Source organism: Catharus ustulatus, chromosome 11 (genome assembly GCF_009819885.2).
Source record: "Catharus ustulatus isolate bCatUst1 chromosome 11, bCatUst1.pri.v2, whole genome shotgun sequence".
Taxonomy (NCBI): Eukaryota; Metazoa; Chordata; class Aves; order Passeriformes; family Turdidae; genus Catharus; species Catharus ustulatus.
The window spans coordinates 2,664,533-2,692,070 of record NC_046231.1 but is presented as its reverse complement, the minus strand read 5'-3'; the positions used below and the strand labels follow the sequence as shown (position 1 = coordinate 2,692,070).

General features: G+C 37.5%; 1 protein-coding gene across 1 annotated transcript in view; it reads left to right on the top strand.

Annotated features, from left to right (window-relative positions):
- LOC117001466 (transcription initiation factor TFIID subunit 4-like) overlaps positions 1-27,538 on the top strand; it is a 146,582-nt gene that overhangs the window by 54,212 nt on the left and 64,832 nt on the right. The window contains exons 12-14 of the mRNA XM_042779638.1: positions 12,042-12,172; positions 13,973-14,098; positions 23,986-24,042. Coding sequence (XP_042635572.1) covers positions 12,042-12,172; positions 13,973-14,098; positions 23,986-24,042 — 314 coding nt within the window. The remainder of the gene's footprint in view (positions 1-12,041; positions 12,173-13,972; positions 14,099-23,985; positions 24,043-27,538) is intronic.

The window sequence follows — 27,538 nt, the reverse complement described above, 5'->3', positions numbered from 1 at the left end:
TAAGTTTTGTTTTCACCATAATAATTTTGTTTTCACCCATTTTTCATTGTTTTGTGAATGTAGTGAAAGCACCATCTTTAAAAGCACCATCTTTGCTATTTGTGGAAGGCAGTTCTGGCCTTCAGGGCCCACCAAAAAATGTTACCCAGCCTCAGAATAAGTTTGCATCTGGGAATTGAACAGCTTAAATTTCCAGGTCTCTGCAAAGGAGAGTAAAATTAAGATCATCATTCTGTGGAGATGCATTCTCTACCAGATTCATTTATAAAGTCCATGGATGTAAAATAAGAACAATAAAAAGAAAACCTTAGAGAACCATTCAATATTGCAATAAAGCTGACTTACATTATCCCTGTAGGCAAACTCCATGCTCTAGAGGTGGTGCTAATGTCCCCAGCGCTCAACACATGTTGGAACATCTTTGTGGAGGAGGAAGTCATTGATCAGTGAGCAGCATCTTCAAGGATCCTTAAAGGGGGAAAATGTAAAAGGTAATATTTTTTAAAATATGTTGGAATGATTGTTCATTATGTTTATTTGGCAATCCTGCTGCTCATACTAAGGTTGTAGTGTTTTCATTTCTTAAAATTACTGAGAAACTTCATGAACTTCTGTTAGTCTTTCCTTCTCCCATGAGTTTGAATTGCATTTGTCAGCCTCCGTCACGCTACCGAGTCTACTGCACACAAGTCCAGAATTTACATGGACTTGCCAATTCATTGGCAATTTGTCACTCTTTTCAGTGGTTGTGATGCAGAGAGGGTTAATCTGTGGTTTAAGCAGTTTTCCAGTCCCTCCTGTTACATAAGTCAGAGCCAAATACTGAACTGGTACGAAGACATTCTGCTGCTAACCAAAGGGTATTTGTTTTCAAGGAAGTAGCTGCAACACAGAGTTGTGTGAGATGAGGTACCACCAACTGTTCTTGCACAGTGTTGTAGAAGTATAACTTCAAAAACAACTTTAGTTTATGATAGTTTATATTATAAATTTAAGTGACCATATCTGACCTGGTTAAATTTTGCAGTGGTGGATCTGGTGATGCTCTGTTTGGTTTTAATGAATGTGGGTGGTGTCCTCATCTTGGCAGTTTTAATTCTAATCCTGGACATACACAGATGAAGGTGCTGACATGGTGGAATTCAGGTTATGATCTTTGGTCTGTCCTTCTGGAATCCTTTGAATTTCCTGGGTTTTGTGCATATCCTCCCTGTCTGACGTGCCCATCCTGCCTCCTTAGACAAAGCCTCACATGTAACTGGTCTGCCTGGCATCAGGCTTGTGGTGATACCTGTTCTGATTGTGGTGTCAGAGAGATGGTTTCTCAGGGGAAAAAATTGTCAAAATGTCTTGTTCACACAATTTCCTTTAAAAGAACAGAACCACATAGACAAACTCTTACACTTGGTATTCCTTTGAATGCTATGGATGTGATGGAGAATGTGTTTCTTGTGAGGATTGTGCTCTAGGATGCTGGCATCTGCTCCATCTCTGTCTTACCTGGTGTACTGTCATAATCATGTATTTATGGTGTTTAAGCCTGAGGTACTGACTTGGTTTAATATTTTGAATTTAGCTCAAGAAACACATTTGTCTACTCTGCATGAAAACAGATAAATCCCCAACTAACAATTTCTCTGTTGTTTTCGTAGGGACTCCTGTCGGTGTCATTGCCATATTAGTTCTTTCTAGTCTGGTCCCTGTAAAAATCTCTTTTGATTTGACTCTCTAGTGAGTAACCAAGCACAAAAGTGCACTGATGCATTTACTGTTATTCATAAAAATTGTGAACATAGTTTCTAGTCCTCTACAGTCACTCTGTGCTTATTCTTGAAAGCTCCTGAATGTCTTTGGACATGTTTATTATGCTGTGTTTTTGTTTTGGGAAAACCAAGATGAAGAAGAGAAGATCATATAACTGTAATCTGTGTGTTCTTACTTGACTCGTTGAGACCTGCCATTTCAGAGCTCATCCCCTCCTCTGTCTTTGGTATTTTCCTCACACTGTTCAATTGCTACTGCACAGATTACTGGGATTATAGGGTAGGATGTAGAGCTGTAGCTCTCAAAGACTTTTGTCCTTCAGTGCCTCCTTTTATTAATTTCAGAACCTGCCCTTCTTTTAGAATGCACACATCAAATGGCACAAAAATAATCTTAAAGTTGAATCATTTAAAGAGGAGGAATTAAACATGAAACTTAAGGATATTGTCTTTGCTTAACACATTGATATTTTGATTTTTTCTAAAAGAAGTTAGATGATACACAGTTTAGTTACAGAAGAGAGCAGGGAAATTCTAATGCCTTATGTTCCTTCAGAGTTGGCATTCTTTCTATCCTCTCTGATCAAGCTGCAAGCCTTCCTTGCTGTTGGAATGCCAAGTGTTCTCTGCTCCTAGATGCACTGTTGTGTGTTTATGCTTCCATGCTTTATGGCAACTCCTTCCATTTTCCAAGCCTCCACATACCTTGCAGAATGTTGTTTGGTGACTAGCTGGGTTCTGTTAGAGACAAACCACTAAGGGTAATAAAAAAGACTCTTTATGGGTGATTAATAGCTGCCTTTCAGCTGTTTAATTATCTAGCTTAGAGACAGAATTTTGGAAACTGGATTGTCTGGTTATATATATACCTTAGCACAGACCTCTTCTCAAAGTAGTTTTTCTTTTTGCCAGAAAGAACTTATTCATGAATTATGAGTAAGTTCCCAGACTTAGCCACTGGTTGAGACTTTTTAGAGAAGTGGAGGCTTTTTGCTGTCAATCTTATATGATTTCCATCAAAAAACACATAAAGCATAGTGTTTGCATAGTTTGGGTTAAGTAAGATTGTTAAGAAATTCTTTCTCTACTTGACAATTTTTTTTGTCCTGCCCCAAAACCTATGGACTTGCATATAAAAGCTTTGAATCAGCACAGAAGATAGGATGAGATTACGGCCAGGGTTACACATAGATTTTGCAGGGATGCAACTATCTCTCTGTCTCTGTTGTGTTAAAATAATTACACCAATGTGACACTACTCTAGAGCTATTTCGCTTGTTTTCCTTTGACAAGAATCAAATATATTAAAATTAGAAAGTAAAAGTTCAAAATAAACAAAAAGGTTGGTTTTGCCAGGTGGGTAGTTAAGTTGTGGAACTTTGTTTTGCAATGTTGCAGATTCAAAAATTTACTTGAAAAATTAATGGATGAAACATTCCATCCTGACCTAGTAGACAGGTAAGATACTCTAACTTAGGACAGACCAGGGCATAGTTTCGGTGCACAATGAGCACTACACACTCTTTGTTTTAATAATCTTCTCCTAATACTACTGTTAGAGGAAGGATGATTGACTCTGTTACCCAGTGAAGGTTTACTTTCTATAATAAATTCTTATGTATTTATATGTAGTTTGTACTGAAAAAGTTAAATCCACTACAGTGCCTGGAACATACTTTGAATATTTTTGTACTTGTGCATTCACACTATAGAGCTTAAAATCTCAGTTGAATCTTACTTTGCTAAAATAGTTTGGTTGGCATTTACTTTGGAGGGGGCAGGAGAAGACAATATTAAAAATTGTGTAGCATTTTATTCAGCATTTTTATTCTTTTAGGTTACATTACATGGCTGGTTATGTTTTTTCCCTGCTCTGTCTTGTGCTGAAGATGGTATGTATTTTAAGGATTTTAATCTGCAAGTTTGGAATTTATTTTTAAAAAATAACTGATGTTTGAGCAGTTCCTCAATTTCACAAAATGCTTCTGGGCAATCAGCCCAAGGTGGGTAGTCCTGAAGAAGTTCAGGACAAACACTGCACCCAGCACATCTGGAGTTCTCAAGAAGGTTGTCCACTTTGTCATGAGTTGGTGCTTAAGCTCTGAGAGGAGGAATGTTGTTTTTTTTTTTTACAAACAAGCTTCCTGAAGTTTGGAATGTAGGGCTTTCCACTGCTTTGTAAATAACAATTACAAGGTGATAAAAAGTCATTCTCTCTGAGGAAGTCCTCATGAAGTGTTGAGCGGTATCAGAGGCTGCAAAACCTTTCCTGTTGCAGCTGAGGGTGGTTTGGAGCTGTGGGTTCTATCTTGGCCATCTGCCCCTTGAGGAGGGGTGCTGATTTGTGCCTGCTCCAGGGAACCATGCTCCAAATCTCAGCTCTTGGCAGGGATTCTCTCTTTGGCAGGAAGCACTCCCTAGCCTGGGGCTTTCCTAAACAGCTCCTGGTTACGGGTTCCTCAGAGACGCCTGCTCCAACCACTTGACTGTTTTTGTGAGGGTAGCAACTAAAGTTTTGTAGTTTCTCCTTTCCTCATACTGTCTTCTAGCAGCAGACCAGCTTAGCAGTACAGCAAGTCAACACTGATTAATTATTTATGCATTTAGTTAGTGAGACTTAAATTGAAGCTTTTATTCAAGGGGCTGAAACCAGAAGATTACAGCTAAAATTATCTTACTGTTTCCTTTGCTGGGATCTCTGGGTTATCTTGCACCCCTAGGAATCTCGAATTTTAATCATCAGAACTAGGAGTTGCTGTTTGCCCTGCCACTGTTTAACAAGCTCTGCCTTCAGTTTTGAAGTCTGAAAGTCTCTCTGGGGCACTGGTAGGCCCTGCAACACAGCCCCAGGGTATTCTGAACCTAAACAACCTCCTTAATTTTTTCCTTTCCTGTGTTCCATCCCTCATTCTCTAGCTTAATATGGGGGGTTGGGTTTTCCCCTTGATAGCACCAGGAATGCAGTATTGATGGATGAGTTTGTGGGCTGAGGACACTGCTCTGTAGGAGACTTATTCTATTCTTCAGTTTTACCTGAGGTTGGGAGAAGTGAGTTCAAGAATTGCCATTTGTGTTTCTCAGGATGTCAAGGCCTGTTAGTACAGCGGAGTTGTTTCCCCTTTGTGTTTAGTCAGCCTGAATGGGGCTGCTCAGTTTAGAATTATTAATACACAGTATCAGACAAAACTCCAATTGCTTTCTCTTAGTTTCATGGCTTGCTTTATGTAGAGACCACACAAGCTGAGTCTTACACAAATATTGCTCTTCTAGTTTCAGAAGGTGTACTGTTCTCCCCCTCACCCCAGTTTTTTCAGCTTGTAATTTCCAGAAGTTCCTGTATATTGTAGCTCTGGAACAGTGTCTACTTAACCAGTCATGTCATATATAGTTATATGTAATTGTACAGAGATTTAGGGTTTTAAATATTTCACTGCTACATGTACAGCAGCACTATAAAAATATCAGTTTCCCATATGCTGGTGAAATGAAGGAATAGAATTCTTTATTAGAGAATTGAATAGTTTGGAAGGCTGCAGGAATTGAAGTGGTAGTGTTTCCAGCACATTGCCTTTGCTGATTGGGAAGCTTGCAGGAGCACTGAGGCACAGACCTGTGGTGGTTCTTTGGGGATAACGTAGGAAGGGGGCTTGAACCTCAGTTGTAGATCCAAAGCACAGCCCAACACTTTGTGTGATGTGGGCAGGAGGGAGGTGGGTAGATCTGACCAGATGCTTCTTTGCTGCATTTTCTTAGATCTGATGGTGTTGAATGAGGTTAAACAAAAATGATGTTTTGGATTGGAGGGGGATGAACTTTGCTTTCTATTTTGGGGTTTGCAAGCCAGCTGTAATGGGAGAAGGACCTAACAAGACTGGTTCCAGTTGGATCTTGGGCCAGCATTTCATGCACAGAATTTAAAGTTTAAGAAGTTGCTTCTGATGTTAGGGTGATAGAAGTCAGTGCTCTCTGCATTTCTGACCTGTGGTTAGGGCAAATAGACATTAATTATGCACCCTCACAGTGTTGCTCTTGAAGGACAACTCGAGCCCTAAATAGGAGCTGTTTAACTGCTTAAAGCCAGTTCTTCAAGGTTTTTTTGTTTTGAGTGTAAATGTAAAGAGATTTTATACAGGCACTCAATAATTTATCACATCAATAATCAGTCTCAGACCTGATGTTTTACAAATAATTTTTTTTTAAATCTTTGATCTCAATGCTGTCAGTCCTCTTATAGTATAAATTATTGAAGTAACTTTTTGATTCTTTGAAACCCTGTCTGCAAAGACAGTATTTTTCTTCTGCTTCCCAAATAGGGCAGTACCCTCCTTATGATTTGTTTTGGTTTTTGATCAATAAAATATAATTATAACTTTTAAAGTGCAGCAAAGCAGTGACTTTCAGACAGCTAAGCAGATGATAGCAGAATTTTCACTTCTTGAGACCAAGAAAGTTTTACTTACAAGGTTTAGGTGCTTTTATATTTGTAAAAAAGAATCTTGTGCTACTGACACATATGCCAATATCAGAATGATATTGCTGAACGTTTTTCCCTCAAGGTTTTTGGAACTTGTATCTAAGTTCTGACTTTATAGTAACTCTGCTGTAATATAAAAAAAAAATTAAATATAATATAGTTTATTTGTAACAAAGTATCCTAACACACTTCTTTGCATGCTCATTTACTGTAGATCTTTATTAAATTCTGATTGAACCCGCATTTTCTATTAAAACTTCCAGACATGTAATTAAGAATTATCATGTAGGCAGACTTTTTTGTGGTGTTCTGTAATGCTTGGCAGACTCAAAATTTGCACTTTGAGTGCAAATTTGTCCCTCATATTCCCATGTAGGATATTGTGATTCATTAGTAGCATCTGATGCCTCTGAGGTTGTGCTGTGACTGAGTTCTGCCACAAACAATTGAAGTTTTCTTTCAATCAGTGGCCAGTTCTTGATGGTCTTGTACATTTCTGGTGTAGTAGAGGTCTGGCAAGAGCACTTGAATAAAGAGTATGACCTTAGTTTTGTCTTTAAAAATATCAAAACTTGAATTCATCTGGAGAGATGGGTTAAAATTATAGCTTGGAGCGTTGCTTTGCTCCAGCTCCTTTTTTGTTGTTAACCTTGATGATGTTTTTATCGTAGCTCTAGGAGAAGTTCAAAATTGCAAAAGTAATTTTGAGGACTTGAGGCATATACTTGTTATCCAAAATGTCTAAATTTAACAAATGTATTATTTAAAAGCTAGCAACTCTCTTCAAATTCCACATATGATACTTTTGATCACAAGACTGCAAGTTAAGATTCCACATCATCAAACTTAAATCTCATTGGGATGATCACCTAAAAATCAGAAAGAAGTTCAACTTTTTAAAAGCAGAAGACAGGGGAAAGCTCTCTGATAGAAGTAAGTTCTTTTTTTTTTTTTTTTAAAATCTTAATTTTCTCCTTGGTTTCTGCACATATTTAAATGTATATATTGTAAAGATCAGATGGTGCAATTAAGACTGGAATTCAGAATGCTAAAGGTCTGAGTAAAAATATCAGTAGATGAAGTCCATTGTCCAATAATTTGGTTGGAAAGATGATTATAATAAGGACATTTGTGGATTTTTTATGCAATTAACTGTGTTTAGTATTTTAGAATATATATGTGTGTATATATATATACATTCCTTTAAAGTATAAGTCATATTTTTGTTCCCACATTATTATCACTCCAGGGAATTCTGAAAAGGGAAGAGAAGCCTTTTCCTATTAACACTGGGAAAAGTAATTAAGCAGACTAGAAGACTATGTCAGGAATTTCCTATTTACAGATAAGTGTTATTTTCCTTTGATGGCAGACAGGATTCCAGTATGCTTTTTGTAAATAAGTGAATGAAATTTTAGACATTTCATTTTACAAAATTTATAAATGAGAGTGGATCTCAGGAGGAGAAGTGGCAGTGAAGGGTAAAAAACAAAACTAAGACTTTAATATAGAAACTTATGAAAACTAACATTTGCCAGCACTGTGCATAGATTCAGTTTCTATTTGGCATTTTTGTCTGAGTAGCAGAAAGCAAAAAAAGGGACAGACTCTAAGCAGTGGTATCACAACATCTTGTAGGGCAGTGGATTCAGCACAGTGGTGTGAGCAGCTGTGTATGAAAATATAATAAGGCCAGCATTTCCAAGCATAATTGAACTGGGAATTTTCCCGCCCTTGCCCCAAGTACAATCCAAGTATTTAAGGAGTGTGCCAAATCTTCATGTAGTATGCAGCTTTGGAATGCACCCTGCTTCTGACATCCCGAGCTAGCAGGGTTTAGCTAGTGTAATTTAGAGCAGGGAAGATGTGATGATGCTTCCACACATGATGAATAGTGTGGATGACAAGATGACTTTAAAAAAATCTTTTTGTAGTCTGGTTTCTTGATGCTAATTCATTTGGGGGGAAATTTTATTCTTTTCCCCTTATCCTGTTTTCCAAAGAATTTTAACCTTAAGTGGTTGAATATTCCCATTTGCCTTTCTTCTCTCCCTTCAGGTCACTCTTGAGTCAACTGATAAATCAGGAGCTAGATAGAACCTCCTCTGTGTGTCTGAGTTGAGGGGAAAATGAACCCATTTTTTCCTTTTCTTTGCTCTTGTGCCTGGTTGGCTGCCAGTGAGCTCTCTGGCACAGACTGACCAGACTCAGGGTCTCTGACCGTGCTCAGCTGGCATGCTGGAAAAATACGGACTGGGAGATGTGCCAGGGATGATCTGAGGTGTAGGAGAGATGTCACAGTATTGTGCACTAATAAGGAATGTGGAAGCACATATACAGCAGGGCAGGGATCACTGAATCACTGTAGTCTCTTGCTCAAAGTTGGATCAACATTCAATTTAGACTGGGTTGTTTAGGGCATTAATTGGCCAAGTCTTAAAATCTTGAGAGGTGGGACAGTCTACAACTTGCTTGTGCAAAGTGTTCCATTATTTGTCTCCATGAAAGAGTTTTTCCCTATATCCAGTCAGAAACAGCTGTTTCAGTTCATGTATTTATTTTTCATTCTTTTTCCAGGCAACCTTAATAAAGGGTCTGACTCCATCTTCTCAATAAACTCTCCCTTAAGTCTTCTTACTCCAAGAAAAAGAACCTCCTCCTTATTTTCTCCTCGTGTAGGTCGTGTGCTGCAACCCTATGACTATCTTGTTGACTTTTTCCTGGATTCAAGTTTTTTCAAGCTTTTCTTTGACTAGGTGACCCAAAGGTGCAGGATTGCAGGTGTGGGCTGAGTGAAGAGGAGTAGTTGCTTCCCTTGGTGGGTTGGTTACCACTGATTTACTGTTTTACTGTAGGTGCCAGGGAACCTGCTGGCCTCCAGGCTCTCTGTGCTTCCCATCAGTGCTGCTGACCCCAGCCCTTGGCATTCCAGGGAGTCCAGGAACAGGGCTTTGCATTTATCCTTCAGGAGTTCCATGAAGTTGCTGTAGTTTCACTCATCAGGTCCTTTCCCTCTGCACTGCTCAGGGTGGTGCAAACTTGGTGAGGAGGGTTTGTGTCTCACCCCAAGGGCCCTTGAGACACCCGTAAGAAAGGGTGAGTCCCAGGGCAGATTCCCAAGGGACTCTCTGGCCTCTGGGTAGTTTTCTGGACATGGGAATATTTTATGTTGAGGGATTTTAGGAGAAGAAAGTTACTGGGATATTACAGAGGGTGATGAAGGACAAGAATCTTAAGGCATTAAGTATCTTAGAGAACGATTATTGATTCATTGATTTATGGATGAATTTCTGAAGAGTTAAAGGGATAAGAAAAGTCCTTGTTATGAAAGGAGTGTGTGCGTTTTCAGGGAAGTTGAGCAGCTGTAGTTACACTGAAATTCAAAGAACTGTAACAATTACATACTCTCATCCTTACCTAGAATAGGGCAGAATTTTCCATCTCCAAGCCTCTTTTCTGGATACTAGTTAATTAAATGTCCCTTCTCACTTGCATTTTATCTTTCAGACTAGGGTTTTCTGATTGATGACTTTGCTTACACTTGTTTGCATAATAAAATGGTGCATGCTCAAATAGACCTTGATATTGCCAGTCTGACTTGGAGGAATTGCTCCTGCCCATAGGAATCGTCCTCCCAACTTCAAGGACTTCATTTGCCTGGATGGCAGTTGCAGCACTGGATTTAATGTGTGTCTGCTTCCCATTACATGTTCAGCTTTCAGCAACCTGAGCGCAGCTCCAGCTCTATTACACAGGACAAATTGGGCACTGAGAAAGGTTTAATTTATTTTTTTTCCCCATGATAAGGCAAAAATTACTTAAAAAATCATATATACATCTTGCTGAAATCCTTAAGGTAACATGTAAGATGGGGAGTCGGTGATTAAGTTACTTGAAGAAGCAACGACTTCAAAGAATCCCTAAAATGAACACCGGCAATGGTAGGGAGCAGTGCTGGGGAGCGGGGCTTGGGCCAGGCAGCGCTGGAATGGGCAGATCCCGGCGGGACGGGAGGCACGGGGAGAGCGGGGCCGGGGAGGGGAACAAGGGCAGATCCAGGTGGGGAAGGGAACAAGGGGCAGATCCCGCTGGAGCCGGGGAAGGGAAGGAAGGGCAGATCCCATTCAAGTGGGAGCCGGGGAAGGGAAGGAGAGGCAGATCCTTCTGACCAGGGAAGGGAAGGAGGGGCAGATCCCGCTGGAAGCAGAGAAGGGAAGGAGGGGCAGATCCCTCTGGAGCCAGAGAAGGGAAGGAGGGGCAGATCCCTCTGGAGCCAGAGAAGGGAAGGAGAGGCAGATCCCTCTGGAGCCAGAGAAGGGAAGGAGGGGCAGATTCCTCTGGAGCCAGAGAAGGGAAGGAGGGGCAGATCCCTCTGGAGCCAGGGCAGGGAAGGAGGGGCAGATCCCGCTGGAGCCAGGGCAGGGAAGGAGGGGCAGATCCCTCTGGAGCCAGGGCAGGGAAGGAGGGGCAGATCCCTCTGGAGCCAGGGCAGGGAAGGAGGGGCAGATCCCGCTGGAGCCAGGGCAGGGAAGGAGGGGCAGGACGGGGCAGGTGTCACTCCCCCGGCCGCGTATCCCCTGCCGCCAGCGCTCACTTCTCCCCCATTCTTGTTTCAGACCTGGGACTGTTTCTTGCTGTCGGATTCAGCCAGGGAAAGCAGGAACGGCTCGCAGAGCAAGCACTCGCTGTCGTGCAGCCGAGGGCGGCCTTTGCTTAGGGACCCCTCCTCAGGCGGGGATTCCCCTTGCAATTGGCTCTGTGGGAAGCACTTCCCGAAAGTCACAGATTCCCTGTGGTGTTTTGCACAACCATTCGTGTGTCCCAGCCAAACTGCTTTGCAAAGTCTTGTGTCCATTCAGTGGAAAACTGACTCGGCGTGTGTATTCTTTTATGCTGGGTCAACACCAGTGGTCCATACAAAATACAACTACCTGCTTTTTTCCTGTGTAAAGTATAAATATCTGTGCGTGCACACAGGGAGTTTTCTATCCAGAAAACTGCTCTGCCTAGACCACATGTGCCTTTGTAGGAGTGTAGTTTAAATAAGTGCATATATTCATATACCAACAAATTCATATCCAATACTTAGGAATTATTTTGATGAATTTAGGAGTCCTTAAGTGTTACCCATATTCTATTTTTCTGTAACTTAGGTGTTTTTGAAGTATATAAACACATTAGATTGCAGACTACTTTTGTTATAAACTCAGCATGAAGTATCAAATGTCCAAGTAATCATGAATATGTGTTGGGGGGACAGCTGGTGTTTCTAAACAACTCTTTTTAATATGACTTCACTTCTTTGCCTTCAATTAATAGGTTGGGTTTTTTCCCCTAAAGAATTTCTGTTATTTCTATGCCAGTGGTGTAGACTAAAGGATGCAACAGAGTGCTTTGGACTGCACCCTCACCTGCTCGACACTGAAATTCATCTGCGCTAATGCTTCTGAAAATGAAGGAATTGCTTTTTCTTGTGTAGAACAACTGAGAACTCAGATTGTCTCATACTCTGATATGCCTCGGTTTAATGTGCTAAGCTAAACTTCAGAGAAGTTCTTAAATGCTTTCAACTGTTAAATAAATTCTCTGATTTCTCTTTTAAACTTGTAGAGTCACACCCTTTTCAGGGTGTCAAGAGTGTGTCACCAATACACATAAGCCACATAAATACACTGTAATGGATTTTTCTATTCAGGAAAATGAAATTGTGATGTAAAGTCCTTTAGAGCTTTGTTTGTGTTTTGGGTTTTTTTTTCTATGGGAGGTAAGCTAATTCTGTTGTGTTTTGTTTTTTTTTGCTTTAGCTAAAAAACTAGGAATTACTGATGTGCCAGCTGAGGTGGTTACTTTTATTTCCCATGCTACACAGAACAGATTAAGAGCAGTGCTAGAGAAAGTGACAGTGATAACCCAGCACCGGATGGAGTCGTACAAAGTAAGTGTGCCCTGGGCACAGCCACAGTCTGCTTCCTGCACACAGCTTCCCTGGGCTGCTGGGGTGGTGCACCTGCCTGCCAGCCCATCTTCTCTCTGGGGCAGTTTGGGGCTAGAATTGACTCTGTTCAGGCATGGAGCACGTGCTAAGCTGTTTCTGCTCATGGGTTGTGACTAAGACCTGATTCCCAATAGCTCCTTTTTTTGTTCAGGGTATGCAGGAATTGGATCAAAATTGCTTTGGTATTTAGGAATCTATAGTAACTTTTCTGGATGTGAAAAATATTTTACAAAAGATTAGCAACTAAAGAATTCAGGTGTAAATTCTTCACTGTAATTAAACATGATTTTCTATTAAAAAAAAATTACAGGTAAAAAACTACTGATTCTTTTGTTAGTGATTGTATTCCTGAAACAATTTTGATATCTCAAACCAGGGAGAAATTTAAATAAAAATCTACAAACCAGTTTGATAGTCAAATGAATCAAACATCTTTGTTGATATATTTGAAATATCTTTTCCTGTAGAAGTAACATGTTTGTTAGTTATTAGAGTTGTTAGACTGGTGTCAAAGGCAATAACTGGTTGTGTGTTGTCTAAGCTGTGTTTAGATTTCTTTAGCATAAATATATGTTGACTATCTCTGGTTTTGTGGTGTACTTTTTTGTATTCCTGGAGTGGCAGTCTAGTCAAACAGCTTTGGACTGTGTCTTAGCCCACCTATTTCCCAGCCTGGGGATCTCAGAACCTGAGTCATGGTTGGACTAATTCTATGTGATATTTGCGGAAATAATAATCTCTGAAATATGTGACTATAATCAACATCATTGTGATAGAAAAATGGATTAAAAAATAAAGGCCACTCTTCCTGATTAGTACCTGCACTTAGATATTTCATTGCAATTGATGGGTGTATTCTACTATATTGGATTAAAAGTAAAATATTCTTGTTTCTTTTCAGTGTTCTTTATCATCTTCAGAAATGTTAAATCCTTCCTTCTCTCCAGGAGGGTGTCTGAGAAGAAAACAGTTTGCTTAGTCCATGTTAAGCAAAAGAAGCATTTAAAATAATGTCTCAAAAGATCCTTAGGAAAAAAGAAGTAGTGCTGCCTCTGATTGAAATGTAGCATTGTCATTCATTTTTCTTAGTTAATGCTATTCTTTGATTTCATAGTATGGTAGTCAGAAAGGAAAACATTAAGTTAATAAATGGGATGAAAGTAATGTGGATAACTGATTTTTCTGACTGACATTCTGAGTTTTCTCCATGTGGCTCATGCAATAAACTCTCCTTGGTTGCTGTGTGCTAGGAAAACTTGCATGCTCTTAGTTGTAATAAGCTTCTGTTTTAATTGGAGTTAGAGGCTTATTTTCAAATGAGTTTTTAGCTTTAATGCTTTTGTAATGCTGCATCTTGGGAAAGTCTGTTACTAGTTCAAGATTAGCACAAATACAGGAATTATGAGCCTGGTTATAAACTATAGCTAAGATTATTCAGTAGTAAAGTTAAGCAAAAAATTTTAAAGTTTTAGCTATTTTCTATCATTAAGTCATTTGGTTTTACTTTTTTTAACTTGCATATCTGATGCTGATAAATCAATCCTTTTTTTTTTTTAATTGCTTAGATACTATCAGATTCTCACTGCATTATTAACTGTAGGCTGGCTTCATTACCCCGAGCCTAAAAAATTTTTTTTCTTTTTATTGTTAGCACAATGGAAAGATTTGAATGTGTAACACCTTTCAATGCATGGTCTTGATGAAGTGCTGTTTTTCTAAAGGGCTGTCCCTGTTTTGCAGGATGATGAATGGTACGAACAAGCCACAGATGTCCGATCACAGCTCAAGTTCTTTGAACAGTTGGAGCGCTTGGAAAAGCAAAGGAAAGATGAACATGAGAGGGAAATCTTGCTGAAGGCTGCCAAGGTATCACTTCTACTTAGCAATCCATAGCCTTCAGACAATTATTTAATTTTGTGCCATGTGTTTCATAAGCACATTTTGTTTCTTACAGTAAGAAAGGTACTGTTGGTGTGACATCACACCTTGAACCGTGGGTCAGGCTCTGCTCTGTGCTGACTCCAGAACCACCTTCCTGGGAATGCCTCTGTCTTTTCAACATACAACTCCAAACTTGATAAGTTCTTAGAAATACAGGAGACAGTGGCTAACACTTTCAGAATAATTCTGTGAAATTATTTTTACAATTGCCTTTGAAATTTAATAGATGCCAAAGGTTTCTCTGCTGCTGGAGAATCATAGCTGATGCTTCTGGTCTTTAAACAAATTCAGTAAATTCTGATGAATTTTTTTAGAGGCTTTATACTTCTTTGGTTTTTAGACTTTGTTTTTAAATAGTTTTGTTCATTTGTTCATCATCATTTAAATGTGTTCCAGTTGCTTCTCTATAACTGCAATATTTGATTGATTCATGCCTGGCTTCACTTAACTCAAGACTTGTTTCCTTGTAACTTTAATTCCAGAGACTGAGAGTTCATAGGTGCAATAGAACAAACTCATAATGCTGTTTTAAGAGAACATAGGTCTCCTGCCTGTAACTGTAAATTTAATGATATATATCATATCTAACTGCAAATAAGTTTATCCCTTAGTTATCCTTTTTTTTGGTATTTGAATCTTCATGGAGTTATTTATTGTATGTTCTGAAGAAATTATACTGAACAACTCAATGTTCAGTTGTAACACAGGCCCCTGATTTTGATTTCATTTCATTTTTAATTTATGCCATTAATGTTCACAATTTGAAAGATTTAAAAAAACCAAACCCAAACCGTACTTATTTAGAAATCTAGTTCTCAATTAGGCTATTTTAATTTATCCTGTTTGTACTCTCAATTTATAATTGTTCACATTATTAAATATTCCACAAAGTTTTGCACAACATAAATACTCTTTAAATGTTTTGATGAAAATGTATTTGCTGTTTTCATTCTTAATTCTTATTTATTAAAAATAAAGAAATGCTTATTTGTTTTTTATCCTGTTCTCTCCATTCAGTGACTACATCTTAGTGAATAATTTTCTGTGTATCCTGCTGCTTGTTAGTTACGTTGGCTGTTTTTTTTAACAGACATTGAGAAAAATGCAGTAGCTTTTAGTCCTCAGTTCAGAAATGTTTCCCTGACTGCACAAAGCCTTATGCAGGCTGGTCTGACATTGGGTTAGAGTACCTCCTGGTGTTCCTCCCAACCTGAATTCCTTTATGAATTGATATTCTGTGTTTTGGACAGGGTTTTTTTGTTGTTGTTTCAGTCTTGGATAATATAATTTAGGAAATTTAAATTTAGGAAATAAATACACAAACATCAAGTTTGATTCCTATAAAATACAGGAAGAGCAAATTAAAGACTTCCACAACAACAACAAAAAAGTAAAAGAATCCCCTAATTTATTTGAAAAAGATTGCCTTAATGAAATTATTGAATGCATATTTCATCTTCCATAACCAGGAGACAGCTTGCAAGAAATGCATAGTATACTATAAAAACACATGAAGGTGAAAAATAAATGAAGGTATTAAAAATCCAAAAGCAAAGCACAGTTCAACCATCAGCAGTGCTGATTTATCAGTATAAATGTTCAGAGAGAGAAGTAGAAAATGCTGTGGATCCCGTGGAAGGTGCTTATGCAATGTTGTGATTTAGGTGTAAATGCCAGTTTGAAACTGAGCTTGCTTAGTTCAGCTGGTGCTCCCCAGTCTGTTCTGATGGATGGTGACCTATTGCAAGGCTTATGTAGGATGGGGTTTGGCAAAATATGGTCAGATTACAATTTTTTATTCTAAATAATAGATTTTACATTATTTCCTTGGATTCTCTGGTGCTGCTCAAATGCAAAAGCACCTGTACATGAACAGTGATATTTGTTGAGGTCTTTATTCTGAATTTCTGTGTACTTACTCCTTACCTAGAATTTTGGGTTTTTTGGTGTTTTGTGAACATGCCTTGTCTGAGGAGATCTCAGCCCTTATGGGAAGGTTGCAGTCACTGTCATGAAGTGGCCACAGTTCAAATCTGCTCCAGCTGCCTGGTGAAGTGATGCCCATCAGTACCCACTTCTGTCTGTCTGTGCCTGGTGGTGTTTGTGTCTGCAAAGGAGGAGATGCTCTGAGACTCAAATATCCATCATGCAAAGGCATTGTTCCCCCAGTCACAGCACCTTTGTCACCTTGACAGTGCTGTCTTTAAAATATAAAAAAACATCGGGGTTTAAAGTGAAGTTTCTGTTTCTGTTTTCCTTGCTACAGATGTTTAAATCTGAAATTCATATTTATTTATAACTGCAACTTATTAATGTGCCTTTTAGAGACAGCTGGTCTTTTATCTTGGAAGTGTTTTGACAGGTTATTGTGCAACAATGTTTTTAAGGTTACTAAGCAGAACCATTTAAGTCAAAGTTTCAAAACTTTCTGCTGGTGGTACCTCATCTACTGTCTCGTATGGAGGAGCATAAAAAGGTTGAACTTGCACAGTGAAAATTTTTTTTTACATTATTTGCACTTAGGAGCCTTGTTAACAGCCAAAGTCTAGGTTTTGACAAAGAATAAAATAGTGAAGGACATGTTTTGGGCATTGAAGCAGATGGTGTTAAATAATCTACTTAGTAACAGGATAATCAATGGAGAAGATAATGAAAATTAAGGAATAGGTTGAAATCAGAGGGGAGGCACATGAGTCTTTGATCTGGTAATTTAGCAGTGCAGTTCAGTAAGGGGTAAAAAAAAGGTAAATAAAAAAAGGTAAATGATGGCTAAAGAAAGTGTCAGGTTTGCAGGTTTCTCTTGTTTTGGGTGGTAGCTGGGTTTCTTTAGGAGGAGAAAGGAAAATATTTGACACAAGTGTTCTGGTTGATCTGCAACCGTAATTTCAGTTGTTACAAAATTAATCAATCTGCTTACAAATTGCAAAATTTGTAAGCACTCAGATGGGCTTGGGTTTTGCTTCAGGAAATGTTTTTGGAGAAGGAGAGATCAAATCAGATGAGAAGGTAAAAGGAAAACAAAGTCAAGTTTCAAAAACTGTGATTTTTGACATTCTGAGAAGAGTCACTAAAGTTAAAGTTAGCTGTACAGGTGTCTTTGAAACAAAATAGCAGTATTATTTAACTTGTTAAATGAGAGAATTTTACAAAATCTTATGTTCCATGCCTGGGAAATACTTGAGAAATAGAAACTTCATATCACGGGCTCAGAATCATTGTGAGTGATGTTCTCATTCCAGTGAGATATTTTGGAGGAAGGCAAACTTGAAAGGAAAAATCATGGTATTCTGTAGTAGCAATGCAACATACAATTTCTTTTACAATAAAAATCTAAAAACTGAAACTTCTACTATACTGTCTCAGGAGCAAGAATGACCTCCTGCATTTCAGAGATCCTGCATCATATTCCACAATGTTTCAGAGTGTTCCACAGCATTCCAAAACACTCCACAGCATTCCCATACCAGCCTTGAACATGTGGCCCAAAGCTTTTCTCTAATTTACTTTCTAGTAACTATTTTTATTGTAGAAGTGTTTAAAGGCATCTTGATCCCCAAACTGAGATCCAGTCACCTCCTGCTTGCTGTCTCAAGCCCCCAGAAAATGTGATGTGTCAAAAGGAAGAAACTGTGCAGGGAGGGACTGAACTGCCTTGCTTGTCACTCATTTTGGGTTTCTTTCCTCAAATAAGCATCACAGGTGAAAAAAAAAATGGCACAAGGAGGGACCATCTTGTGTATAAACACATATCCAGAGCACAGTCTGTTTAAAGGAAATATTTGGGAGAGTCAACTCTTGGCCCTGGTTTGTTTTGCCAGTAAGAGCCACTGGCTGTTGTTGCCAGGTGTGTGCAGAACCAGACATCCTCTCTGGGCCTTTGGGGATGGTACAGGCAGTACTCAGGAGAGTCTTAAGGCTGCAGAAAGGTCAAAAGCCAGACTAAAATCACTTGAGGAATTTACCTTTACATTTGACATGGTGTGTCTCGTGCGGATTTTCTAAAAAAAACCCCAACAAACCAACAAGAAAACAAACCCAAACCAAACCCAACAAAGCACTGGTGTTATTGTAGTAAATCTGTGTTCTTACTGCTTTCATAGCTATTTCTAAAACATGGAAAATGCAGGTGGAGTCTGTCAAGCTGAATGAAGTTCTGATTCTGGGCTAATGATGGGAATATTTCTGGCTACAGAAGGAGTAGGAGGTTGTAGCTGATTTGTTGTTGTTTTGTTGTTTTTATTTCTGAATTGGTTTTTTATGCAGAGAGTGGTGACAGTAAAGAGTTACAGCTTGGGCTTGTCCTGCTTCTCAGAAAATGAATGAATGATATTTCTGTGTTATAATCTATGATAAAGTGGATCAAAATTAGTGTATTAATTGATCTATTCAAACTGGCTGAATGTATTTTATTATAAAATTAATGTTGAAATTTAGTGTTCAATATATGCATTCAATTAGTCTCTTACTTTGAGTGTTATGTATTAGTAGCACAAGTCTGTCAGGTTCTGAGATCTTAAATACAACTATCACAGCAGCAAGATCTGTTCTGTGAAAAGAAAATTTATGTAAGTAAATGGGAAATTATGTTGCGAGTTGTTTGTAAATGAGCATTTATGGATGATTGGGTAGCACTCTGGGCTGAAGGGCTTTTATAGTGGAGATATCACTGAAGTTTGGAGCTGCAGATTTCCTTGCACATGTGCTCTGTGATGAGCAGCTCTTGGAGGGGCTGCTCCCTGAGTGTGAGTTCAGCTCTCATTCCCTTTACTCCTTTCCCTCTCTCCTGAGAGCAGGGGATTCAATGCAACCTCCTGTGTGCATCAGCACTTGGAACTCACTTCTGATGAGAGCAGAGCAAAATGGGAATTGTTGTGTTGAGATAATTTTCTGAATTTTTAGGAGTTTTTTTCTGCAATTTTAATGATTTTTATATAGATCATTTTTCAGACCTGTGCTTTTGCATTCCACCTCACCATGGTTGTAACACTGAGCAGCATTTTACCCTCAGCTATGATGCTTTTAACTTTCACTTTTTATTAACAAAGCTAATGTAAAAGCAAAGTGTTTCATGTTGCCAATTTAATTTCTTTAATTAAAAGTGAAAGTTATAAGCTGGTACAGCCGTGGGTGAAGTTCTAATGTCATCAATGGGGAAAAATAGGTTTAAAATTGAAACGGTTGGCACAGCAGTGGTTCTCAATAGTACAGCACCTGCAGTGGTGTCTCTTAACTTTATTTAATGAAAAATGAGGAGTTTGAGGCATTAGAGACCCCCAGTGTATATATTGATAAGGGACAGTAGAGCTGCAAGTGCCTTAGCTGGGATCAGATGTAGCTAAATGCAGGAGAGATCCTGTGAGACATTTCCCAACACAGGAGTAACAAGCTGAGGCTTTAAAGTCCTTAAAATCTAAACAGAAAACTTATTTTGTTAGTGGATCAAAAGTGTAGCAACAGTGCAACTTCAATGTTAATAATCAAGCAAAGTATTGAACTATTATGATAACAAAACCCATCAGAAGTAGTTTCAGTCTGTCCATCTGCCTAGATGCAGAGTATGCTCCAATTCTTAAAAAATTGGTGCATGTTTATAAGTATGGATGGGTTATAAATACCCTTAAAATTTTAAATTTAAGACAATTCTATGAAATCTGAAATACCCTTAAAACTACACTTCCATGTGTAATTAGATATGTCTTTTTGTGGCCTCCTGCCTTAACACGAGCCAGAGGAAGAGCTGAGGTTTGGAACATTAGGGAGTTTGGTAACATGTAAATGAAACTCCTCATTTCTGTTGTTTTGAATACACACATTTAACATATGCTGCTTTTCATACTTTGGAAGTCCAATATTTCCATAGACCTAATGTGATCTATGCAGTTTTCAGCTTCCAGATAAAGAACTCTCTAACACAAAGCACTTTAGTTCTTCACAATTAAAATATCAGGTTGTCTGGTCTAGTAAAATAGCTGGTGTTTGGGAGAAATGTTAATAAACCTGGTTTACTGAATACATTCTCAGTAGGAGACAGCATTTAATATATTTAAAAGTGTATTATCTGCTTAGGATCAGTCATGGGTTTCTCTAAAATTACTATGGGAAGCTTGCTTGCTTCTAAAGGTGTTTATTCATCAATAGGAAAATACATTACAAAAATGCAGCCTGCTTTATTTTCAGACCTACACATGATGAACAGGGAGGGGAAGGCAAAGGAATTGTGATAAAATCCTTGAAAGTATTTGGTTTGGTGGGTTCTCTGATTAGTGGGAGTTTGTAAAGCTTTAGAGGAAGAAAATATTGGTGCCTTAAAAGATTTTGGAAAAGCATGTTTCACAGAACAGGTGAAGTGTTGCATGTTAGGATTTGGATGTTAGAGAGAAAGGAGAAAGGAAGAGAAAACCCCAAATAGGAATTAACTGTAAGAAAAAAGTTTAGAATTTAAGATTTAAATCCTAGCAATTAAAAAAGCTAGGAATGATTAGTGAGTAGCTTGACAAGAGTAAACGTAAAATACTCAAATAATTGCTTGATGATGTTGACATGTAGACAAGTACTACAAGAGCTGAGCAGCAGCAAAATTCTGCAAACTCTTCTGAGGAAGGGAGAGATGTTCATGTGTGGAATGGAGTGTAAAGGGAATCCAGTGACATTTCTAAAGCTTATTTAAGCACCTCTCTTAAGCTTGACATTTGCATTTGCTTATATTTGCTTTAATCTGTGTTGTATGAGCATCGCTGAAGCCTTTTTTAATTTACATTAGATCATAAGGTGAAGAATTAATGAAATAGTTGATGTTTGTACTTGTCCTTTAATACATTTTTGCCTCCATATGCTGATGATTTTATTTCTGAAGCTTACTGGCATGGTATCCAACAGGAAAGTATTATACAAATCTGCTGTTTAAAAAAATCTGTTACAGTTTATCTGAACACAAGAGTTAAATTTCTTAATTTTTTTAGCAGTAGTGATACATCCAATGCAAAGTTGGAATTCTGCTTGTTTGAAACAAGAACTAGCCTGGATTCTTTGGAAAAACTCTTTGGCATGGATTCAAGCAGTAACTAGAAAATCATTGCATTATTCTAAATGTAAAAGTTGCTGTATCTTCACCTTCAACCTGGGTTATATATTTAACTTCACCTAGTGTTTTAGATCTTCATTTTTGAAACAAGATTTCCGTATTTGATATTGTTCAGGAGTTCAGTACCTGTTTTTACCTCTGCAATAATTTTTATCATATTTTTACTGTGAACAAGCTGGAGGTTTACACAGAGCAGGTGATTTGCTTTTGCATGTTGAGATTATCCTGAACTCCAGATCTGCTCTTATTTGGTCCATTTCTGGGGAAGAAAGTAAAAGTCCCTTTAAAAGTAACTTTTATATGTTACTTTACTCTGTAGCACTTGAAGAGTTTTTCCTTCACTTGTGGAGCCCAGGAAATTGCAATGTTACTTTGCATCTTCTGCTTTAATTTTTCTTAGCACGTCCCCAAACACACTGTACATCTGGTGTGTTTTCCAGGATTCTATCATTTCCTTGTAGAAAGTTTGTAACAATATTAGAAGTTTTAGCTGGATTCTCTCAGGACACTCTTTCTCCTAAAGCTGACGTGCTTTTAACTTGTACTTTGCATTTGGCGAATTTTCAGCTTCCTACAGTAGTATAACAACACTTTGTGTTTCTGTACTGCTTTGTCTGTGAGGCTCACAAGGCAACAGAAGTTCATTGTGCATTCATAAATTTATCATCAAAACCCATGAAAGGGCTAAATATGCTTTTCCATACATCCTATGGAGAAACTGAGGCTCTGATGGTTGAATTGTTGTTGCAGAATGACAGCAAGGACCTTGTTCAGCTCAGTTCATAACTACTGACCTGAGCCCATGTCCTAGAGAAGCAGCTCACTGGCTGGGGTTTTGGTAGTTTGCTTTTTAACCTAATAGGTATAAATATAACCAAGTTCTTAGTAATTGCTGTGTTGATTAGAAACCCAGCTCTCTGGCAAACCCACAGATTTCATGAAATACGTTTTTGTCCTTTGAACGTTAACTAGGTCACATTATCTACATTCTTTTTGTCTGGCCACTCAGCCTGTGTTGAGATGGAGTTTCTTCCTTGGTTGGCACAACTGCAGCACAAGAGTCTGATTTGGTCATGGCTATCTCATATTTCAATTTGTCATTGCTTTGCTCCTGTCCAACAACCTCTCATGCCAACAGACACAAAAGCACTTGTGTATGCTGTTAGGAGGTGAAGCTGATGTGCACAGGGGAAGAGTTAAGCACATCTAAAAATCCCATTATTATTTAATGTCACCCTGTGTTATCAGCATTGTGTTTTATAGGTGTGCTCTGTTAGCTGAAAAAAAAATAATGCAGGTTCAAAAAAAGCCAACCAAACCCACAAAAACCACAAACCCACAAAACTTAACAGGACAAAGGATACAGAATTCTGTGCCAAATCAAGGCACTCTCCAGGTGTATCAAAAAGAGTACACAACCATTTTAAGTGTAAACCCTTGAAACTTATCTTCCCTTTGGTTTTCTTAATGGATTTTTGAATTCTGACCAGAAAAAACTGAAATGAAAAAATTAAACACCAAAAAAAAAAAATCTGAGAACATGTAAGTTTGCAGACTAACAGTCTTTCAAGTTTCAGGTGTATCTTCAGCACAGCGTTAATTAGAGCAATAGATAGGATAGGGCACAGACACTCCTTTATGAGTTGTGTGAATTCTATCACTTTAAATCTCAAAGAAGTACTGAAGTAGAACTACTACATGTCTCAGGTATCAGGAACAACAGTTTTCCATGTATCCACCAGTTTTATTGAAGCTTCTTACAACTTTTTATGCAACATTTGCTAAATGCTGACCTATCACTTGTTTATAAAAGTATAATCTGTGTATGATGTGCCTCTTGAGTTTTGAATTTCATCAATCTGAGAATATGTAGTGAGCACAAATAAAAATTTAATGGTTTTTAACATGTAGTTATTAAATAGTCTGTCTAAAGAAATGTTACAGGTTGTTACTGCAATTAAATGATCTGCTTTTAGAGGTGTTCCTGGTTTGGAAGGAAAATGCAAAAGTTGTCATTTAGCAATATTAATCCAGTTTTTAAAATGATAGCATTAATATTATTAGTAGTGCATTAATGGGTTTAACAGAGTGTATTTCTATGCTGCTCTCAAAGTAAGCTCATATGGAATAGTAACATATTTATAATAAAGAGTTACCTGTTGTGAGGGCAGCTCTGCAATGATTTTCTTCACATTCCCTACCAAGAGCTAAATACAAGCTTATTTGCAAACAGTAAATTTTAAAATACATGAATGTAAGGACTTAAATTTAAAAGTTCAGATAATGGAAAGGGTGTAACTTCTGATCTTGGATGCTTGAATTTGTTTGTATTAAATAATTGAAATCTAAAGCTGTATGGAAACTTTTACATTTGCAAAAACATGGTTGGGTTGGTGGTTTTTTTTTTTTTGGTTGGTTTTTTTTTTTGTCATTTTGTTGGTTGGTTGGTTTGAGGTGGTTTTTTTTTGCTTTTTTGGTTTTTTTTATGGTTGGTTGGTTCAGTTGTTTTTTAAAATTCAAATCTTGATTACATCTCATTTACAACTGAACATTTAACAGTCTTTTGGGTGAGATTTATGGGTTTGAAATTGCACTTCTATCGATTTGAGTGTCCCATGTTTGATACCTTGTATCTTGTTCCTATTTATTTGCTATTTTTTAACTTAGCAAAAGATGAGGGGTTCTTAAACCATCTGTTAACCTTTTTTCCCCATTTTTTTTAAACATGTAGAGTCGCTCAAGGCAAGAAGACCCAGAGCAAGCTAGACTGAAACAAAAAGCAAAGGAGGTAAGCAGAGCTAGAGATCATTACACTTGACATTTCAAGGCTTGAACATATTAATTTTTTATGCCTTGCTACTTGTATATCGTTAATAAAAATCTGACTAAAAACTTTTTAGGATGTATTTGTTGCTTTGCCTTTGATCTTAATGTTTGCAAACTAATACATTAATACATGTGAAGCCTAAGGAGATTTTATAAGAGAATATTTCCATACATTACATTTTCATTTCCATTTTAGGTAGCTGTAGCTTTTGTTGGGTTGTTGATGACAGCAGCTCTAGATTTTGGTGGAAAATATATGTCTTTGTCTTTTTGTAAAATGTCGCTTTCTTAGAAATGTGCTACTTAACAATTTTGTTCTGGTAACATTCTTTCAAGTAATGTAATTGCCAATCATTTTCTCTACCCTGTGATTCAGTGGACTGTTTACTCATTTGTCTAAATTACAATAATCTAAAAAATATCCAATAATTTTCTATGAAGTTGTGATGTGTTACTCTAAGAGTACCTTAATTTGCTCTAAATGAGTGACTGTCCTTTGCTTAAGGCATCTCATGCCTTAGAATTGGGATGCAACTTAAATCAATTAGAAAGATTAAAAAATCCATCAGTTGAAAGCAATTTCAGCAAAATGATGCCATTCTTTTTTAGCCACCTTGTTTGGATATGCACATTAGCAGGTAATAATTATGCACTGGAAGGTAAGATATACAGAAAAATGCATATAGCAAGTTCTTTTGTATTGACCTGTTCTTCCTGCCTTGTTTCCCTCTTGGCAGTATTCTGGAGTCCCGTTAGCTACACAGATTTTATGTATATAAGAGTCAAAAAAATCCAAATACGTTGATGAGTTTTATTTGTCTTCGTTTCATTCTGTGGTTAAGACTTGCTGAAATGAGTTCTTGTAAACATTAGACCAGGCCTTAGTGTTTCCAGACTTGGATTTGTCAAGCAAGTATTGAAATGAAATGGAGTAATCAAGTTATTTGGCAGGAAAAGAAGTAGGATTTTAATAGTACTTGTGTTTTGTATGTAACCAGTGTATGCAAAGGAAGAATCAGATTTCTGAGAGCAATTGATGGCAGGCAGAAAGGGCTGTTGAGCTGAGAACCAAAGGTGCCGTGCTGCAGTGAGCAGAGCTGGGATTAAATGCATTGCTACTGCATCAGTCTCTGGTTTTAGTAATCAGGGTTCTAAAGCTCTAGAGACTTTCACTTGAAATATTCAAATTTAGTTAGCAAAAACATTTTCTTTTGCAAAGGGGAGTGTGGCATGGTACTGGCAAGATGTTGTTTTAAGATTGTTCATATTATTTTTCTGCACTGGATATTGGATATATTGTTGACATCTCAAATGATTGGCACGGCCAAAATAAAAAAAAAAAAATCATTTTATAGTATAAAAGGTTGATTAGAAAAACCGTCTTTGGCACGGCTTTGTCATTTGGAATAAAAAGTTTTGAATCAATGCCAATAAAAACATCAAAAATTTCAAAACTTCACTGCGAGCTGGACTATTCTTCAGTGTGCTTATATGCCTACCTGTAGCTCAGAGACAAATTGTGTTTCTTTTGTAGAAGCTGATGAATAAGATACTGTCAACTTCAATAATAAGCTGGATTTGAAGCTGTGATTCCATGATTTCTGTGTCTTGAATGTTACCTGAAGATCTTTATTGCAGATATTCGTGTGGCCTGGAGTAAAGTGGTGTTAGGTTGTGTTTTAAAAAGCACAAAGAAGGCACCCAGGAAACCTGCAGTTCTTCTAGCTTGTGCTACTTGTTTAATGATATGATTGTCAGATAGCTTGTTTCTTCATCCCAGCAAAACAGCTGATAATACCATTATTGTGTTCTGAAAATGGATAATGGTTCAGGATTCAATCAGTTTGAACAGTGACACTAGTGAGAGAAATCAGAGAGAGAAAGTGAAGTACCAAAAGAAATAATTTGAAGTCTTCTAAATCTTTCCTTAAAAGGTAAAAATTATTCAAAACATTGAAGGAACTCTGGAAAATGCTGTTGTGGATTGTAAAATCAAGGTACCAATACAAGGAATAATAGGATGAAGAGGAAAGAAAGAAAATTAGGAAAGAGTATTTGTTCCAAAACATTCTCATTTATGGATATTTTGGCGTCTTCATTCTGTAATACTCTGCTTTTCTTCCTAATTTAAGAAGAAAAAAAAGATTAGCTCAATTTCCTTCACAGAATGTCTACCAGTTGAAAGTTTTCTCTTTGCTTCTTAACGCCATGAAGACAGTGTAAGTGGAATCCTTTGAACACATTTTAAAATTAATTTGATTAGGTGAAGATTGCTTTTTTCCCTCTAACTCTGTATTGATCAATTTATTAAACTACTGTGCATATTATTTAAACCAAATTGATATAAATCAAGTTTAAACTGCATTTAAATACTTACCCAAACAAAGGGAAGGCCCGTCTACATGGGGACTTATTACAGAGAGAGACATAACAGTCAGGTTTCATTCACACCCAGACTCTTTTAACTGTTTCAGTTAAGTCAGTGCAAACTGACTCTGGTTTCAGTTTAAGTGACTTATTTTGCTTTGGTATTAACTTGCTTCAAATGGACTTGAGTGAAAGCAGTAGCAAAATGTGCCTGTGGAGGACTCTATTGCTCAAAACTCTACATTTGCTTTTACACTTCTAAGCTGGTACAGCCTTTTTTCACTGGACAGCATGAGATTGTTTCAATGGTAAACCTATTTAATAAACTACTGAAAAATATTTTGCATTGAGACTATTTCAGGGAAAAATGAGTCTTTTCAGCTATTACTTGTTGCATTGCTTTGTAACAAATTCTGAGATGTCTGACTTGGTACAACTTAATGTAAGAAACAGCATCATTTGCAAGTAGTATCTGTTTTGTTGGAAATTATATCTTTCCTAATAATTTTTTCTAATTAATGATTTTAATTAACCTTTTTTATTAATTGTTGTAATTACTCCTAAGCAGGATATTAATCATAAGCAGTGGAATTTTCCATTTTAGCCAACACAGTTAAGTTTTTGCAGAGAACTGCTGTTGCAGAAGTGTGATTAGAAAATCACTGAAACTAAGTTTTACTAAACTAACCCTGATAAGCTTCAATGAACAAAGCATGACTAAAGCTTTTAAAATCAAGCTTTAGGAAATACACTGATTTATGTCGTCTGGAAGTCAAAAATGTAGGTTAAAGAAATTACGAGTTCTCTAATTTCCTTAAAAAGCTTCATTAAACAGAACATAAAACAGGCCATGTAACTGATATCAGGAATAGTTCAAGATTAGGGATATCTGAATCAACACCTGGTAATTAATGATAGAAATGGTTTAAAAGAAAGGTAGGGAGGGTAAGATCTCCCACATCCTTTCTGTCAGGGGTGTTCTGCATATCAGGGTCTATTGTCTAAAAAATGTTTTTATTTAGAAGTCGAGTCGTTGAGCTTGACTCTGAGAGATGAACTTGGTTCAAACTTTTGTGTCACCACTAACCAAG